This window comes from Mustela putorius, unplaced genomic scaffold (assembly GCF_011764305.1).
Source record: "Mustela putorius furo isolate JIRA1106 unplaced genomic scaffold, ASM1176430v1.1 tig00003845_pilon_pilon_pilon, whole genome shotgun sequence".
In the NCBI taxonomy this organism is placed as follows: Eukaryota; Metazoa; Chordata; class Mammalia; order Carnivora; family Mustelidae; genus Mustela; species Mustela putorius.
Genome location: NW_025421998.1, coordinates 17,001,785 through 17,020,706, shown reverse-complemented (window position 1 = coordinate 17,020,706; position 18,922 = coordinate 17,001,785). Strand labels below are relative to the sequence as shown.

Genomic DNA, 18,922 nt, shown 5'->3' with positions numbered 1-18,922 from the left:
AGACGTCCCTTTAACATCTCTTTTGTTATAAGGCTATACTTTGGATTGTTTCCCTCCCCCAGCTCCTCTCCAAAAGGAAAACAGTACAAAGAATTGGAGGAGGAATTGGAGGAGGAAATACCCGGACAGTAAGAAAAACTAAAACTTGAACTCACAGATGCCAGAGCCACTGAGAATAGAGGTCGCAGAAGGGGGAAAGACAGGGTATTGGCAGAATTCACAGTTAGTAAGTTAGTAATACCCCTCCCCCCCCCCGCCCCATGCCACCAAGTAGCTTCTCAATTATGTAAGTAAATCACAGAGCACATTTAAGGGTGATTGTTTTCCTATCATTCACTTTAAGTGGCTTGTCTCAATAGACAAAGCGAGACTTTCTGCTTGCTTACCAAAATGACGGCCACCTCCTCATTTCTTCCTCTAACGAGGTGGAAGACCACACTGAAAAGTTCTGCCCGGATGATGGGAGTTTTGAAAGCCACCATTAAGCTCGATGAGACACTCTCTTGAATCTGTTTCAGTGTGTACCAATTAAACCATTCCAATAAGGAAAATAACGCTTGAACTGGTGATCTATGTATGGGCAAAAATTGTTTCTGGTAGGAGGAAATGCCCGACTGCAAGGGGTGATTATAAAGGGTTTGCTCTATTTATAGAGATGAATTAAAATAAATTTGGCACTAGAAGTTAACTGATAAATTTCCTCATGTGTAACAGCAGGTATAGATCTGTTTCTTATGGCTTTGTACCCCCAGGCAATGCTAGGCAAAAAAGGAAGAAATGATCTGAATGAAATGGTCCTAAAATTCTCCAGGCATGGTAGGAAATAGAGTAAAATATTTCCCATCACTGAAATGGTCATTATTATGATTCAACCTGTTCAGAATACTAGGTTGAAATACAGATTCATACGTGTATCCACATTTTAAACATATTTTAGGAAATATTTTAATAGTAAACAAAATTGGAATTAGTTTTCGGTGCTTCCTTAGAGTCTCATTTCTGTTATCTTTGAGTATAGTCTGACTACTTCAGTTTTATTTCTACACAGACTAAACTTTTTATTGTGGAACTTTTCATAGGAGATATCTTACTATATAAACAACTAGTATATGCTTGCTTAATGTAATTGCATAATATAAACTGATTTTGTTTTTTGCAACCCATATTACACTTTTAATAAACCAGAGGTGCTTTTTATTCAAAGCTCTCAGTGACTCTCATAGATTAAATGGGAATCCTGGAGTGATCATTTTTGTAAGGTGAAAATGTTTTTGTGATTGAGATCATTATCTGATTGTTTGTTTTCAAGTTTGGGTTTTTCCCTTTTGAGTTGAAAGTAAACCTTTACTACATAAACAATTAAGTGAAATATTATATCCAGCTTATGAATTAATGAGGCTCGTCATCAGAAAACCGATGATGGGAAGGGCCAGGCAGCAATGCCATAAGACCAAGACATGTGGGCCTGTTGGCTCCTGAGGCAGATGCCCTAAATTCTTGTTACTGTGCCCACTTGTGGTACTCCTCCGTTTTCTCTCTCTCTTTTTAAAAAAGATTTATTTATTTTAGAGAGAGAGAGAAAGAGAGTGTGAGTGTGTGTGCATGAGCAGGGGAGGGGCAGAGGCAGAGTGAGAATCCTAAACAGATCCCCCACTGAACAGGGAGCCCCATGCAGGGCTCCATCCCACGACTCTGAGATCATGACCTGAGCCGAAATCGAGAGTCAGATGCATAACCAACTGAACCACCCAGGGGCCGCCATTTTCTCCTTTTTACCCTGCTATCGTTAGCTTCCTCTTTTGCTCTCCCTGTAACTGCCTCTCTCAATTTTGACTGCCTCAGGAAGGCAAAGTAAATTTGTTGGTATTGGGTATCAAGCAAGAGCAAAAATACTCTCTGAGTGAAAGTCCAAGAGGCTTCCTGTAAGTCAAATGCTTGAACTCTAGTTCAGGCACTCGGTGGACGTCTTTTGCTAGTATAACAACTTCTTCTGTCATTCCCTTACTCTTGGAGCTGCTGGCCAAACGACTGCTGGATCACTTAAGGCTCTTTATACATAACTGTTATTGACTGCCATTGTGATTATTTAAAATAAAGCTTGTCTATAAAATTAAGTAATACATGTTATAAACAATAAGATACTTCATTCCTTTGTTTTCATATAAAAATGTATCTATAAAGGGACTCATTAAAAAAAAAAAAAGTAACCTTCACTGAGAGATTATTTGTTTCAAAGAATGAAAGAATACCTCTGAAATCATGCCTTCTACAGGACCCAAGCTGCGGGAACAAAGGTATTAGTGTTCTTCCCTGGGAGTCTCCCTTGCTAATCTCCCTTGATTCCCAGAAACCTCCTATTTACAAAACAAGACGAATTTATTCTTGAGTTGGCTTGTCTGCCCACTTGAAAAGAGTTGTTTTTATTTAAGTCATTTTAGTTCAAGTTTGAACTAAGTACCAAATTAATTTCTAAAAATTTATATATATATTTTATATATATATATATTTAAAGATTTTATTTATTTATTTGACAGAGATCACAATTAAGCAGAGAGGTAGGCAGAGAGAGAGAAAGGGAAGCAGGTCCCTGCTGAGCAGAGAGCCTGATGCAGGGCTCCATCCCAGGACCCTGAGATCATGACCTGAGCCGAAGGCAGAGGCTTGTTCACTGAGCCACCCAGGTGCCCCTAAAAATTTATATTTGAACAATGTATCAATTTAGTAGTTTTTCTTCAGGATGAAGAGTGGATCAGACCCTATGTAGCTACATATAAAGTATTTAGGCATTTTTATTTCCAGCCATCTCATTCAGGTTGGGGAAGAGTTTTACCTAAAATATTGGCTAATTGGGACTTTTTGGTTTGTCAGTTTTTAGTCTCAATAATAGCACATCGACATTGTGAAATTAGGTCACTTAATAGTCCCTATAAAACCGCTTTAAGATATAAATTTTTAAAGCTTTTCTGCAAGTAAAATTCAGTATGTAATGAAATTTTTTCTTTTAAAACATCTCATTTTTATTGTAAAAAAGTGCAGATGAACAAAAAAGTAGAAATCACCCATGGTTTTACCACTCCAATTAAGCATCATTAACTTGGTATATGTACTGTTAAGACCGGATGTTTTTAATGGTCTCTGTATTAGCCGAACACATTTTTATGATTTTACATGAAATTTTTAAGTGCTGTTTGATGATGTTATCATGATTTTTCATGTGGGAAGAATATACAATTGTTTTCTTTATACAGACTTTGATTGAGATTTTTCAAAATGTTGGCAACACCAACCTTGCTGATTTCATTGCTGGATTACTCACCATTATCATCTGTATGGCGGTTAAAGAAGTGAATGACCGATTTAAGCACAAAATTCCAGTCCCTATTCCTATAGAAGTAATTGTGGTAAGTAAAACATGTAATTAGAAAGTTCAGCATTAATGAGTTTAATAAGAAGTTGTAATATATATATATAAATATGGAATATTACTCAGCCATAAAAAAGAATGAAACCTTGCCATCTACAACAACATGGTTGGAGCTAGAGAGTATCATGCTTGGTGAAATAAGTCAGAGAAAGAGAGATACTAAATGATTTCACTCATATATGGAATTTAAGAAACAAACAAACAAAAAAGAGACAAACAAAACCCCCCAGATTCTTTTTGTAATTTAATTTTTAAATTTATTTTTTATTGAATTATGTTAGTCACCATACAGCACATCATTAGCTTTTGATGTAGTGTTCCGTGATTCATTGTTTAAGTATAACACCCAGTGCTCCATGCAATCTGTGCCCTCCTTAATACCCATCACCAGGCTAGCCCATCTCTCCACCTACCTCCCTTCCAAAACCGTCAGTTTGTTTCCTGGAGTCCATAGTCTCTCATGGTTTATCGCCCCCTCTGACTCCCCCGTTTTCATTTTTCCCTTCCTTCTCCTAATGCCCTCCATGCTATTCCTTATGTTCCACAAATTAAAAAAAAAACCCAGATTCTTAAATACAGAGAACGAACTAGTGGTTGCCAGAGGGGAGGTAGGTTAGGGATTAGGGAAAAAGATAAAGGGGAATAAGAGCACTGTTTTATCTTGATGAACACTGAGTAATGCAGAGAAAAGTCATATCATTTTACCGCACACCTGAAACTAATATAATGTGTGTTAATATAATGTATGTTAACTGTACTTGGATTTAAAAAAAAAAATAGAAAGACAGAAACCAACAGGGCAGGCTTCCTAAGGAGGAGACCAAAGAAAGGGGGTGAGGAGTTGTTAAAACATGTAGTTTTTTAAATTTTTGAACCTCTTTTGTTTTATTTCAGACAATAATTGCTACTGCCATTTCATATGGAGCCGACCTGGAAAAAAATTACAATGCTGGCATTGTTAAATCCATCCCAAGGGGGTGAGTGCGGAGCTCCTCTTAGGCTATACTAAATCAGTACTTTCTATTTAAAAGAAACCTTTTATTACAAGCTTCATTTCACTGATGCTCCTTCCATAGTCTTCCCCGTGTGTGATCTTAAGGAAGCACCCACTGGTGCAAACGGTCAGACAAACTGTGTGTGTAGAGAAAGTTTGAGCCATTTGTTGAAAAGCAGCTCCCATAGGCTCTAAGGTTTTTTTCTTCATTTTCTTAAAATGTGGCAGGACTTACACAGTCACCACCAGACTCCTGACTTAAACTCCTGTGTATAATTACAATATAATACAAATAGAATCATGGTTAGTCACATTTATCACACTGAGAACAATCTGCTTGAGAAATAAGGGACAGCTGGCCTTAATTCTCCACCAATTAGTTTAATCAATCTTGGGTAATAATTATGTCATTGGTTCTCACGAATAAAATGCATCATCTTAAGGGAGGTTTTCTATATATTTGGTAGTTTGGTGAGTTCGGAAAGTAGAGTTGAGTATCTTCGTGCACTTCTGTCACCACCTAGATGGGTGAGGGGGTTCTCCTAATTCGGGCTTGTTCTAAAATGCCAGTGAGATCTCTCATAAAATGCACTGAATGGACCAAGTGCAGTACGCTGTAATTTCAACATACGGCATTAAAAAAGAAACCCAGATGTTTGCTAGATTGGTAACATTAACCTCCCACAATTATGACCAGACTCACTGTTAGATAGCCAGCAGGTACTGGTACCAGAGGATGTCACTATCATGTTTGTTTCCACTGCTTTCAAAGTGACGTGCTTTGCACTTGTGTTTGAGAGTGTGGCGCAGGGGGAACGGGGCAGGGGAGGTCAGCAGAATCATCGGGGGTTTTCTCCTGGCTGCCTTTGGAAGGCCACTTTTCCATTCTAGTTGGAGCGGTGGTGCATTTGCCAAGTGTTCAGGGCCAACCTCAAGTAAATGGAATCATGTTGATCATGCCTGACTCTCCGTTCTAGGGTCCCACCACTCCCCACCCTTATCTTTTCAGAAAAGCCTCCTTCACCCTCACTCACCTTCATAGCATTAGCTCATGATCAGGCCAGACATGGGAGGGTTGGCTGTAGCCAAACAGGGCCTCTGAAGAAGGGCAGGAGGTAAGGGAAAGACAACTCAGAGGTCATTGGAAGGTGTCCAGTGTGGGTCCCAAGTGAGTGACGTGAAGCCAAAAATCAGCCCTGCTAAGAACTAGCAAGGTAATACAAATGGATGGCAGCTGTGGTACATTCAGGGTCTCCCTACACTTACTGAGCACCTACTATGTGCGTAGGTACTGATTACTTACTCACATCATCCTTCCTTGACTCCTTCCAATAACCCTATGAGAAGAGTATATAGCCCCCATTTGACAGCTGAAGAAACTGGGACTTGGGAATCTTGAATAATATGCCCCAAGTCAGTCAGCCAGTCAGTTTCATACAGAGCCATGGAGCCAGCATTTACATCCTTTGACTTTAAGTCTCTGTGCTTTACACTTTGTGACCCTGGAGAATCAAGGACCTGGTAGAAGGCCCTGGCATTAGAGAAGTTGGCAGGCAGGCAGTGGGCATTAGGTCACAATCAAAGCTGAACTCTGTAGGACTGGAAAGGTATCCGGACAGACTGAATTACCTCGAGTAAGGCTGATTGGGTCTCGGGAATGAGTCACAAGCCTGATAGTATATAAAGATTTTCTTTATTTGTCAGAGAGAGCTCACACAAACAGGGGGAGTGGCAGGCAGAGAGAGAAGGAGGCTCTCCACTGAGCAGGGAGCCCAATGTGGGACTCGATCCCAGGATACTGGGATCATGACCTGAGCCAAAGGCTGATACTTAACCCACTGAGCCACCCAGGTGTCCCCACAAGCCTTGTTTTAAGAAGTGATGTCCAAGCCCACGTCCTGATGAGCAGAGGTGTGATACAAATCTTGTGAGTCAGGATGAGATGTGGGAAAAAAGGAGTCTGGAAAGTAACCTCACCTGTGGGGAGAAAAAGGCTACTGGGGCAGAGAATCAGACAGATCTTGTTACGACGAAATCAACATTCATACTAGACCTTACTAAATGACCTTGAACAAGTCACTTCATGTCTCTGGACCTCAGTTCCCTTATCAACAAAAGGAGAGACGTAGATTCAACCATTTCTAGGATAGTAGATGAGCATATTAATTTGGATGATATCAGGATATTAGCTAGCTCTAAATTTCTGTGGTTTTTTAAAACAATCTTATTTCTGCTATAGCACCTCCCTCTGATTAGAGGAGGGGAATGTAGTTTCCTATTAAAGGAAACTCAGACATAAGTGAGGTAGGTGAGGGAGATTGTTTTGGTGGGGTTTTTCTGTTTGTTTGTTTTGGAGGTTTTTTGGCTAGGGACCTCTGGCTGTACGCTCTATGGATAAGTCATCAAGATACAGGTACATGAAAGCCATTCCCCCAGTTTTCATATTTGGGGACAACTGAATGATTATAAACATGTAGGTTTCCTTCCTTCCCTCCCTCCTTCCTTTTTTTCCTTTTTAAGTGGGCTTTTGTGCCCAAAATGGGGCTTAAGCTCACAACCCTGAGATCAAGCATCACATGTTATACTGACTGAGCCAGCCAGATGCCCTTAGGTTTATTTCTTTACATGGTCTGTAGAACAGTTCTGGTATGTCCAACAGTAGCCGTTCAACCCCACAGTCACTAGTCTTAGTCATTGTGATTCTGGAGCATTCTGATAATTACATAAATGTAATCTCATCTGGACTCAAGATTTTAAATATCGTGGCTCTTAAGATGCGGATTTTTTACTCAGCTCTTTTAGCATCCAATTATCGTTTGTCTCTTTCATAGACCCGACATCTCTTCCCACAAGGCAAATCTCATTTTATGGCCAGACTATCTTTTAAATTCAAAGACCTTTAAGATAAAATTGTGTGAGGAGAAACACTAATGTGTGAAATGGCGTGGCATCAGGCTGTATACTACAGAATCCATAATGACACATTTATTTGTGTCAGGGGTATAGATAAGGCAGCATTTGTAGAGGGGATGAAGAAGTCAGCTCATGAGAGAGCGCCAACTTCTAATTAAAAACTGTAAAAGCAATGCTACCACTTAGTTGTCCCAATCTGCTTTCCTCCCTCGGGATCAAGCAATTTCATGCCTGACTTGGGTCTGGGTGGATATAGCCTTTGACGAGGTAGGAACAGAGAACTGTGGTCAAATCCTCACTGCGTTTGTTTGTTTGTTTGTTTGTTTGAAAACTCACTAGGTTTTTGCCTCCCATACTTCCACCTGTGAGTCTGTTTTCTGAGATGCTGGCTGCCTCGTTTTCCATCGCCGTGGTGGCTTATGCTATTGCGGTGTCTGTGGGCAAAGTTTATGCCATCAAGTACGATTACACCATCGATGGGAACCAGGTACGGTCACCCTTGCGCTGACCTGCTTTTGTAGGGCGGCAAAGAAGAGAAAGGCATAAGCGGGACAGACTTAGTTGTCTGCTGGAGAAGGGATTGGTTTCTTTCATCAGTCCTTGTCGAGCTGGTTTCCCTCTTCCACGTGCTAGTTGAAATTATTTTGAAATACGCAGGCTGCGTCTCTTTTCTTTTTAAGAAATAAGTTGAAGCCAGCCGAATTCTAAGAGTTAATTCAGTCAGGTCCTAAATAACATTCAACGCTCACATATGAGGTCAGCATGAGAATCCTTCATGCAGTCCAGTGTCTCTGGATATATTTCATAAGGGGAGCTATAATATAGCAAAACAGTGCAGCAAACGCCAGCGATGATGGTTGTGACCGTTTTAAATTCAGGCTCTTGTACACACGGGCCCTTGTTCAGGTGAGCTGATTTTAAATTGCTCCACGTGTGCAAGCATGGGCAGTGTCTGGGGCTACCAGACAGGGTGGGCTTGGGAGCTTGCTTTCCTCCTCTTTTTCCTTAAACTCTTGGCAGGTCTTGCCCAGTGATTCTATTCGTAGCATCCCTGTCCCCCGGTCTCTGCCTTAGGAATTCATTGCCTTTGGGATCAGCAACATCTTCTCGGGATTCTTCTCTTGTTTTGTGGCCACCACTGCCCTGTCCCGCACCGCCGTCCAGGAGAGCACCGGGGGAAAGACCCAGGTAAGGCACAGCAGCGTGGGGGTGTCACGGTCCTGCAAGGGATGGGCCGGGGAACAGCACCCGGAAAGGCATTTAGGAGAGCCGAGTAAAGCAAGTAGCCTTGGAGCGCGGAGGCTTCTGCCTCCGGAGGCACAGATCTGAGCAGATCTGAGCAGATCTGACCTGGGGCTCACTTACCAACTTGATCCATCTCCTCCCCAGAAACCTCTCTGACATTGACGGTTTCCCAATGCCCAGATCCTCAAAGGAATCTCTGTGTCAGTGCTCAGCTCGCAGGTGGCTGTATTGACCTGCAACCTGGGTTTCCGGGATAAGAAGAACTGACAAGGAAATCAGTGGTAAAGAATGCTGATTTTTATCAATGTGTTATCTGGAGATAGAGAAGACGGAGCACGCACTTTCTGGTGTTAGTGAGCTGTTGCATTTTCGGGAGAATCCAAAGTGTCCACTATGTTTCCTTTCCAAGGATCAGGAAAGTTCCTGATAGGAAGTTCCTGATAGAATTTCCTCTAGAAGCCTTCGTCCCACAGAACAAATCTGCCAGCCGGGGATATTTTGGTGATAACATTTTGGCCTTTCCTCTCGAGGATGATTTTTGTTCCTGAAGTTCTACCCATGGATTTAATCTTATCAGTGTGGTTTTAGGTTGTTACCTTCACAAAGGGACCTCAAATCTGGCATCCCAGTTCATCTCTGAATCACCCCACCTTTGGCCACAAAGCTAAGGAGCCATTCTCAAAGGCTATCCTTTCTAGCGGGGCATGGGGTCAGATTTGCCAAAACAGGTGAATGGCGGCAAGGGACAGGCTCAGGAATTGTGTTTCTGTTGTGCCTGGGGGGTGGTTCCCTTCCCCACACAGAGGTATTGTAAAAAGTGTATTGAGACTATAAAGAAGGATGTCATTGAATACAAGGTAAGTACTAGGACACACAGGAGCTTCAGTTAGGCTTTGTTATGTCAGGGACACAAAGCAGTGTGAAAGAGATTGAGAAAACTAGTGACTCCCTACAGTGGCCTGCCCAAGAGGAGCCTTAATTGTCCCCAGGGCACATGTGATGCTCCTTTCCCATTTATAATGGATCTCTGTGTAGGGGGATTGGAAGAATGGGCCTCTTCCAATTTCTTGGGTCCTGTTGAACAACATCTAATTTTAATTTTCAGAAATTTTCTTTTTAAAATTGAACTTCCTTTTTTTGGGGTGAGGGGGAGACAGACCAGACCTTTCTAGCTCTGTGGGAGCAGGGAAGACAATCCAGCCCGTACCAGGAGGCCGAGCCAGGCGTCTGTGGTCGGGGAGAAGAGGTCAGAGGTGATTTCCAGAGCTGCCCCATGTTCCAGTGGCGGCTGTCAGCACACGAGTTGAAGTAAGATGAAAGCGCTCTGCTATCATCGGAGATGGGGCATTGACAGACTCTCCAGGGCCCGGGGCTGTATGCGGGTGTAGGCGGGTCCCCCATGGGTGATGTCCACTCTCCTGCTGTGGCGTGCAGGCTCAAAGGAGGCACGGGCCAGCCGGCCCAGGAAGAATGCCCATGTAAAGCGACTCCTTGGCAGAGGGCTTGGGGATAATGGTGTTCTGGTAAGCTAACACCCACCGCCACACACTGGCATGTATTATATTTAGGAATGAAGGATGCCAGCATTTCAATAGTGAGGAATGAAGCAAGCACAGAAGGGGCTTGACATTTAATTACTGAAATGTATACTGAGTTCTGGGGTTAAAAGTCCAAGTGCCTGGACTGAAATCCAGGGACTCAAGACTACATAAACTGGATGGTCTCCCCCTGTTGTGTGGCTTCTCAGGCTTTCTCTCATGTTGGGGGCCTTGGTGTCAGTATCTATAAAATGGGAACATTAACTGCATCCACTCAAAGGGATGTTGTGAGGATTGAATAAAAACGTCTAGAAAGTCCTGGCGCGTTCTTGTGAATGCTGATTGTTCCCATCTGTCGCTCCTCACGGTAGGGGAGCATCGTGTCCCAGTGATACATATGTTGTCCCTGACACAGAAGAACCAGTCCTCTCCCAGCTGAATGAACGGGGTAGCGAGGGTTAGTGCTCACTGTGTGCAGCACATTCTCAGACTGCAGCAGGGCTTAACGGTACAGCCCGTTCTTTCTCTCACCCTCACCTGACTCCTACGGACTCACCAGAAACTCTGATTACTAACTGTTCTCTGATCTGATTACATTCTCACTTAGAATCATTAATTATCTAGTGATTGAATGTGCTCATAGATATAAAATCTACCGCAATTCCAGCCTTAAAAGTAAGTACAAGTAATAAAATCCTCTCAGATTTTAAGAGAGTGGCCAGGATTCATGTCGGTCCCCATCATTGGTGGCTTCCTGTCCCATGTACCAGGCGGGTAGGTGGCCATTCTCCCGGCAGGAGCTGGGCAGCTGGCTGTGATCTCTGTCCCCAGATCTCCGTTTCTTTCAGCTACTCGCAGAGCCCCACATCCACAGCGAGATGCAAGTGGCTCGTGATTGGCGACCAGTGCTGGTTATGCCATTATATGGAAGGGAGGGAGGGAGGAACAAAAAGGGAAGGAAGGAGCATGGATGGATAGGTAGAGAGAGGATATTAGTTTCTCTGCTCAGATAGGAGAGGGAAAGCCACCAAGGTACAGGCCTCCTAGAGGTGTGGTGCTAAGGGGCAACAGAGCCCAAAAAAGAAGTCTGGAAGTACAAAGCGAAGTTTCTAGTCCAACAGATACATAATCTAACCATAATGAGAAGGTTGGAATGATCCATTTGCCAGGTGGGAAGACTGTGACTTTGAAGTTTTCTGATGTTTCTGGATTTTCCTTTGATGTGGGCCTGATCTCTCTCTTCACCTGCAACCTCTAGCAGCCGGCGGCACTTGTGCCCCAGCCTGTCTTCCCTGTTGCTTCTCCCACTGCTTTGCTTCTGGTGCTCTGTCTCCTTTTCTCCTCTGTTTCAGAGTTTCTGGTCTTCACCTCCGCCACGCGGCAGCCGTCTCAGTGCTAATCACACCAGAGAATAGCCCCACCCCTCAGCCTCTCTCCTAACTATTCACGGATCTTAGCAGAGCTTTTTGGCCAGAGAAGGTAAAGTTTCTGAAGGTCCTTTATGCCCCGCGTGCTGGTGGCCCCGTCCCTGGGGCCACACTCTGAGCCTGTGTCTGGGGACAGAGGAGCAGGGGATGCGGTCCCACGTGTCCTGGTGCTCATGTAGCATTCTGAATTTGCGCTGGGACCGGGCCATTTAGTTCCTCTGCGATTTTTGTGGGAATCATATGCCGTTAGTACCAAGTGTTGTCAGAATCGCTGTTAGGGCTGCGCCTTCTACGATGCGGAAGAATCCGATGTGAATGGCACAGTTTATTTCTTGGGGGAAGAGGTGGCCCCGCTCTGGCAAATGGTTACAAGTCTGGCCTCCCGACGGGACACCGAAGCTCTAGGTCAGTAACACATCGTGCAGCAATCCCGGTGCCGCTGGCTTTCCCTGCGCAGGCTCCGTCTCCACGTTTCCTTTAATTCCTCTGTGATAGCCACCCTGTGTATGTTGCCCACTTTTTTCCTTCCGTTGTGGAGAGTTTTCGGAACTAATTCTCATTTCTCTCAACAGTATTGAGCAGGAGGAGGGAGTAGGGCAGCGTCAAGCAGCCCTGCAAACAGACTGTCCTGCACGTACCCGCATCCCACAAGCTAGACACCAGTGGGGAGGCTGAGCCCTGCTCATGGCAGGTGTGTGTCTTTCAGATTGCCGGCATCATCTCGGCTGGGATCGTGATGATCGCCATCGTCGCCCTGGGGAAGCTGCTGGAACCCTTGCAGAAGGTACAGCCCTGCTTCTCAGCATATTGATTGCATAATCTCGCTTCCCTGCTCAGCCACCGGAGAAATAACAGGAGGTTTAAAACTCACCCGGTGGAAAGCCCTTGCCCTGAATAACACAGCCTTCCCTGTCTCTCCCTGCAGTCGGTCTTGGCTGCCGTTGTCATCGCCAACCTGAAAGGGATGTTCATGCAAGTGTGTGACATTCCTCGTCTGTGGAGACAGAATAAGATAGATGCTGTAAGTCACTTACTGCCTGTTTTTGTCTGAAATAAGATTTGGTTCTTCTTATTCTTTTTTTTTTTTAAAGATGTTATTTATCTACTTGACAGAGAGAGAGCGAGCGAGCGCACAAGCAGGGGGAGTGGCAGGCAGAGGGAGAGGGAGAAGCAGGCTCACCACTGAGCACAGAGTCCAATATAGGACTTAATGCCAGGACCCCCAAGATTATGACCCGAGAAGAAGGCAGACAGTTAACTAACTGAGCCACCCAGCCAAGATTTGGTTCTTATGTGCCTCCTGCCACATCATTATGTGGGGGACATGTCTCCTAAATCTCATTTGCCTTTTGGGATTCCCAGAGAAGAAACTAGAATTGTGTGTATAAGCCAAGGCTCTGAAGCCAAGTTTTGTGAACATCCTGGATCTCTGGGGAGATCTTTTGCCATCTAGGAAGAATCTCCTACAAACAAACACCAAACAAACCAACCAGACCAACAACCAAATTAAAAAGCAAAACAAATTCTTTAAAAAAAAAAAAAAAAAAACCTCTGTAATATAGAAGGACAAACAAAACACAAAACAAAGCAAAACCAAAGTACAAAACCCTTGCTGAGTCTAACTCTGACCAAAGTAAGCTTCGCAACTGAGGAACTGTGACAACGAGAAGCTATATCCTTCCGAGTCCTGCTCTCATTTAAACTATGGCAGACAGAAAGGAGAAAAATGCATCCCTCCAAGATGCATTGTAAAGTGAAAAAGAGACCAGCACAGCATGGCATAGTGTGTACAATGCATGAAAAGACGGGAAAAGAAAATACTGCTGTTCAGTCATATTTGCTTGTATTTGCAGAAAACGATGCTGGTGAAAAGTGCGCACATGCACGTGCCAGAGACACATGAGAAAACAGAAGAGAACACAGGGAGAGAGGCTGGATGGATGGAGAAGGGAGGGGGTTGGGAGCAAGACTTTTCACTGTAGACCTTTTTCATATTAATTCCACTTTGAACTTTGTTCGTATTTTCCCTATTTAAAAGTCATGAAAGCACGTTGAAATGGGACAGTCGGTCTTTACCAGAAAGGTCAATTTCCACTTCCTCTTAACATGAAGTAGAGTCCGAGTATATATAAAAAAAAGCTGTGATTTGTTCATGGACAGTTGATCTGTTTTCACAGGTAGTCTCTCACTGGACGGCCCCTGCTGGATTAAAGCAGTTCTTCCTTTTCTGTTTTGTCCTAGGTTATCTGGGTGTTTACGTGCATAGCATCCATCATTCTGGGGCTGGACCTCGGTTTACTAGCCGGCCTCATGTTTGGACTGCTTACTGTGGTCCTCAGAGTGCAATTGTGAGTAATGCAGACCCAGGTCTCCCTTAAACAGGACCACACACCCTGCGCTTCCTTATACCATTTTGATAAAATATAAGGAAACCACTCCCTTTCATAATAGTTTCTATACATTGAGGGCTTCTATGAATTAAGCCCATAGTGCTTGACATGCATTATCATATTTAGTCTTCGGGAAAAAAAATCCCATGAACAGATTTTATTATTGTCATTCTATAGGTAAGCAGTTCGAGGCTCAGAAAGGTTAAGAACTTTTCCAAAGATCACACAGCTAAGTCAGGCTTTGAACTAGGGTGTGTCTCACCCCCAAATCTGTGCACTTAGCCGTGTGCTCTTTGGCTGTGTGCTCCTTTCAGGGGTGATAAAACGCAAAGATTCATGACTCAGCAAAGGACTGAGGTGAGTTCCTTCTGCAGTTCCTTGCAGTTCCTTCTGCAAATGAGACGCCGCACGTGGGACACGCCGCCCGAGGCTAGGGTCAAGGTAGCCGCTAAACAGATTGCAGCCCGGTTTCTCCTGAAGCTAGGAACCCAGAACGGGAGACTTTGAAAGTGTTGATTGTGGGCAGGATTCATTCAGACCCACCAAATGGAGCGTGCGTCCCACAGGCCACACGATTATATGAAGTAGAGGTCATTAGGACATATGCAGAGGGAAAGCAGCAAAGGCGTGGCTCGACGCCACCAAGAGTGATCTGTGAGGGGTCCTGAGCGTCTGGGTTTCTGTTGGTTCTGTAGTGACTCTTGAGAGGCTTTCCATGTGTGCCCTCCTGGGTCTGTGAAGCCCTCCCAGTGGAGAGGCAAACAGAGCCTCTCTCTCCTCAAAACCTCTGTTCCCTTTCCAGAATTCTGGCCTCTTCTCTGCCTGGGCTTTGGTTGCAAAGGAGTAAGAAACCTGGAAAAACATCATCCAAGACCCCTCCCACTTTGCATAAGCCCACCCTTCTTCTTCTTTTTTTTTTTTTTTTTAAATTATGCTATGTCAGTCACCATTCAGTACATCATTAGTTTTCGATGTAGTGCTCCATGATTCGTTGTTTACGTATAACACCCAGTGCTCCATGCAATCCATGTCCTTCCTAATACCCACCACCAAGCTCACCCATCCCCACACCCACCTCCCCTCTAAACCCCTCAGTTTGATTCCCGGAGTCCACAGTCTTTCATGGTTTGTCTCCCCCTCTGATTCCCCCCACCTTCATTTTTCCCTTCCTTCTCCTAATGACATCCATGCTATTCCCTACACTCCACAAATAAGTGGAACCATATGATAATTGACTCTCTCTGCTTGACTTACTTCACTCAGCATAATCTCCTCCAGTCCCATCCGTGTTGATACAAAAGTTGAGTATTCATCCTTTCTGATGCCTGAGTAATATTCCATTGTGTATGTGGACCACATCTTCTTTATCCATTCATCTGTTGAAGGGCATCTCAACTCCTTCCACCGTTTGGCTATTTTGGACATTACTGCTATAAACATTGGGGTGCACATGACCCTTCTTTTAATGACATCTGTATCTGTGGGGTAAATACCCAGTAGTGGTATTTTTAACTTTTTGAGGAAACTGCACACGGTTTTCCAAAGTTAAGCCCACCCTTCTCATTGCACCAACCAGTTCCCCTTCTTCCCAAAAGCTTGTGTTCCCTGCCTCGGGGCCCCTAAGTGGTTGCCTATGGGCCCAGAGAGTTCCCAAGTTCCCTGTGTGCCCAGTTTGCTGCTGGGAAATAACTCCAAACCTGTGCTTGGAAGATGCTGCTTCTCGTGCTCTCTGTGCCTCAGTGTCTACTAGGCCTTGTGAGGGTGTGGTTGGGAGAGGAGGGTTTGTGGAGAAAGATGATGTAGCTTATGAGCTTTACATGAATATTCAGCACAGCCCGATAAGCTGAAGATAAAGCAGCAGCACATTTTAGCTCCTGATTCGGTAACCAGGCTTTTAGCCAAGCAAAAGCCACATCCTCCACAATGCTTCATTGCCAGTAATTATATGGCTGATCTGGAGAGCACGTTGCCAAGAGTACCCCAAACAGATACTCTTTCTTCAGGAATTGTTATTTAACATCTGTCCCTGGTCTCCCTTGAAGAATCACAGGATTTATTCGATTACATGAGGAGCAGGAAGACAACAGTCTGGTTGATGGGAGGAACTTTCTCCTGGTCCCCCCAGGCTCCCATTTCTACCAACTGAGACTAATTTGATCCCTGAAGACTCGTCATACTTCCTCAGAAAGTTGCTATACCTCATGAGTAAGTTCCAGGTGTTGTGCTAGGCTGTGAGGACCCCTGGGTCAAATGTAGATGCTGCCCCTTACCTCCAGGGCCTTTTTGACTTACCTGACCCTCAGCTTTCCCATAAAAATGAAGATAGGACCGCTGATCTTCCAGAAGAATAGTGGCACTTAGAGAAAATTTACCATGTGTGAAAGCTCTTTGTTTGTCCTCTGAAGTGTAATACACACGGAAGAGGGCTGCTCACGACTTCTCTCAGCCCTCAGGGAAGTCCTCCTCCACCCAGGGCCCACGCAAACACCAGCCGTTCATTTCGGAGCAGAGCTGGCTGTAGGAAGATGTCATCTGTAATGAAGACACAGGCTCCAAACACCAGAACGATGGGCTCTTTCCTATCGGTTATTTCTTCTAATGTTTTATTCCAAAGGAGGCCTGTTCCAAAAAATCCTGACCTGATTTTTCTTCTCTTAGTCCCTCATGGAATGGCCTGGGAAGCGTTCCTAGCACAGACATTTACAAAAGTACCAAGAGTTACAAAAATGTAAGTGCCTTTGTGAGACATTTGCTGGATTTGGGTTTTCTAGCCTGGATTTTCAGGGCCAGCTTATTTCTCTTTTAGTGTATCAGGTACAAGGTAGTTAAGGGGGGAGACTTCTGCCAGGAATGTCTAGAAGTCCACGGAGGCGGGGGGGTGTTGTGAAAACTTTGACCCAATGTGCCTTCTGATATGCATGACTTGGATGAATTGTGCCCATGCTAGTGTGAAAGTCCTATTCATGTAAAGCCATTGTAAGAGAAATCTCTTAAAATAGCCAATTTGAGGATTGCAGGAAGTTTCCACAAAATTCTATTCCTCTGCTATGTAATCTTTATCCTCTATGAAATTACCTGAAATCCCCATAAGGTTATCTTCATTTAATTCTAACCGGAGACTTTTAAGTTCTCGTCACAAGGAACCTTCTTTGACATGTTGCTCTAATCTTGGAAGAAACAATATATGATACCGGAAATGGAAAAAAAAACAAATCCCACGGATGGACTTCTGTCCCTGCAAACAAACTAGCTTAGTGGTCACCAGGGCAAAAAGCAGAGGAAGAAAATTTTGGACACTGACCCTGGAATTCCATTAGCTGCTACTTAACTTATTTCCACATTCTTTCTCAGTTATGTTGAGCCAAGTGCTGCCCAGAGCTAAACATGATGGTAGAGAATCTTCTGGCTCATGGGCTGAATTTGGGAGTTTGCAGTTCAAGGCTCCACCCTGGGGAGAGTGACACCGTGTGTCACTCAGCCTCCCAGCTCCTACTTGCTCCTCTCAGGGACTGAACTGAAATTGCTAGGATTCCTAAAGACTGGAAAAATCTAGGATTCTGTAAGCTTTTTTTTGGTCTGGCCACTCTGTGTCAGGGCAAGAAGAAGCAGATGATATCACAGGCCTCAGTTCTTGCAAATCCCCTTGTTTGCTACTTTTTTTTTCCTTTTAAAGAATAGTAGCCAAAGAACAAAGTGGGCAGGGAGTGGTATGAACTTGAGGCAAAATTATTGCTAAAAATAGTGTCACTGAAAAATAATCATGTCACTGTTCTCAGCCTCAGTTTCTCCATCTGGAAATCAGAGGGTGCATCATTGCTTATGGAGGCCCTTCCTAACTTGACCTTCTGTGAGACTGTAAAATACCAGTGGTTTTATTTTTACTTTTAAAGATTTTATTTATTGGACAGAGAGAGACAGTGAGAAAGGGAACACAAGCAGGGGGAGTAGGAGAGGGAGAACCAGGTTGTGCTGAGTAGGGAGCCCTGCGTGGGGCTTGATCCCAGGACCCTGGGATCATGACCTAAGTTAAAGACACTTAACAATTGAGCCACCCAGGCGCCCCTCCAGTTTTAATAACCTGTGGCCTCTAACTGGGGGAAGCCCCTATTCAGGTAGAGGTGGGTGCTGCTGCCTAGCTCCTTTGAACAACTGAAACTCCCCTCCTAGTGGAGAAGCTAGAATTTTTTTAAAAAGATTTTATTTATTTGAGAGAGAAAGAGAGAGAGAGAGAGAGAGCGAGCAAGAGGTGGGGGAGGGGGAGCAAAGGGGGAGGGAGGGGGATAAGTAGACTCTGGGCTGAGCATGGAGTCCAAGAAGAGTGGACTCCATCCCAGGACCCCTGTGATCATGGCCTGAGCTGAAACCAAGAATCAGAGGCTCCACTGACTAAGCCTCCCAGGTGGCCCAAAAAGCCAGAAATTGAATCAAATGTTTGAAGCCCAAGATTATTATTAACCTCACGCTTTTTTTTTTTTTTTAATGCTAGATTGAAGAACTTGAAGGAGTGAAGATTCTTAGATTTTCTAGTCCTATTTTTTATGGCAACGTTGATGGTTTTAAAAAATGTATCAAGTCCACAGTGAGTATTTTATCCCTAGAAATTTGGTTTCTAACCTCCTTTGAGACTTCCTTCATTCTATAGGTATTTATTGGCTCAAACTGGGCTAAGGTCCTACACCCTATTCCATCTGTATGGGGCTTTAAGAATTATAACATCCAAGTAAGTTACAGTCTATTGGAGGATAGGAAAATACCAATAATACCGTATGTGTTAAAATCCAGGTAGCAATAACTATGGAAGACAAAAACAGCAGAGATGTCTCCAGGCGGAATTTGAGTTCCAAATAAGTAGTATACACAGTACATGTGAGGAAGTTTCCAGAAGGGAGCAATCCCTGCAAGTTGGATGGACCAGGCTGGGTGTGACAGTTGGGCAGAAGAGTGGTTATGTCAGGTGTTTGGGAACCCTGTGAGCTGAGAGTCCAAGGTAT

General features: G+C 44.1%; 1 protein-coding gene across 2 annotated transcripts in view; it reads left to right on the top strand.

The window, feature by feature from the left end:
* Nucleotides 1-18,922, top strand: part of SLC26A4 (solute carrier family 26 member 4) — a 49,380-nt gene that overhangs the window by 15,822 nt on the left and 14,636 nt on the right. For both annotated transcript variants that reach the window (XM_004739529.3, XM_045089659.1), the window contains exons 7-15: nucleotides 3,249-3,401; nucleotides 4,319-4,401; nucleotides 7,671-7,818; nucleotides 8,406-8,519; nucleotides 12,248-12,325; nucleotides 12,467-12,562; nucleotides 13,783-13,889; nucleotides 16,590-16,659; nucleotides 18,418-18,510. In XM_004739529.3, coding sequence (XP_004739586.1) covers nucleotides 3,249-3,401; nucleotides 4,319-4,401; nucleotides 7,671-7,818; nucleotides 8,406-8,519; nucleotides 12,248-12,325; nucleotides 12,467-12,562; nucleotides 13,783-13,889; nucleotides 16,590-16,659; nucleotides 18,418-18,510 — 942 coding nt within the window. The remainder of the gene's footprint in view (nucleotides 1-3,248; nucleotides 3,402-4,318; nucleotides 4,402-7,670; nucleotides 7,819-8,405; nucleotides 8,520-12,247; nucleotides 12,326-12,466; nucleotides 12,563-13,782; nucleotides 13,890-16,589; nucleotides 16,660-18,417; nucleotides 18,511-18,922) is intronic.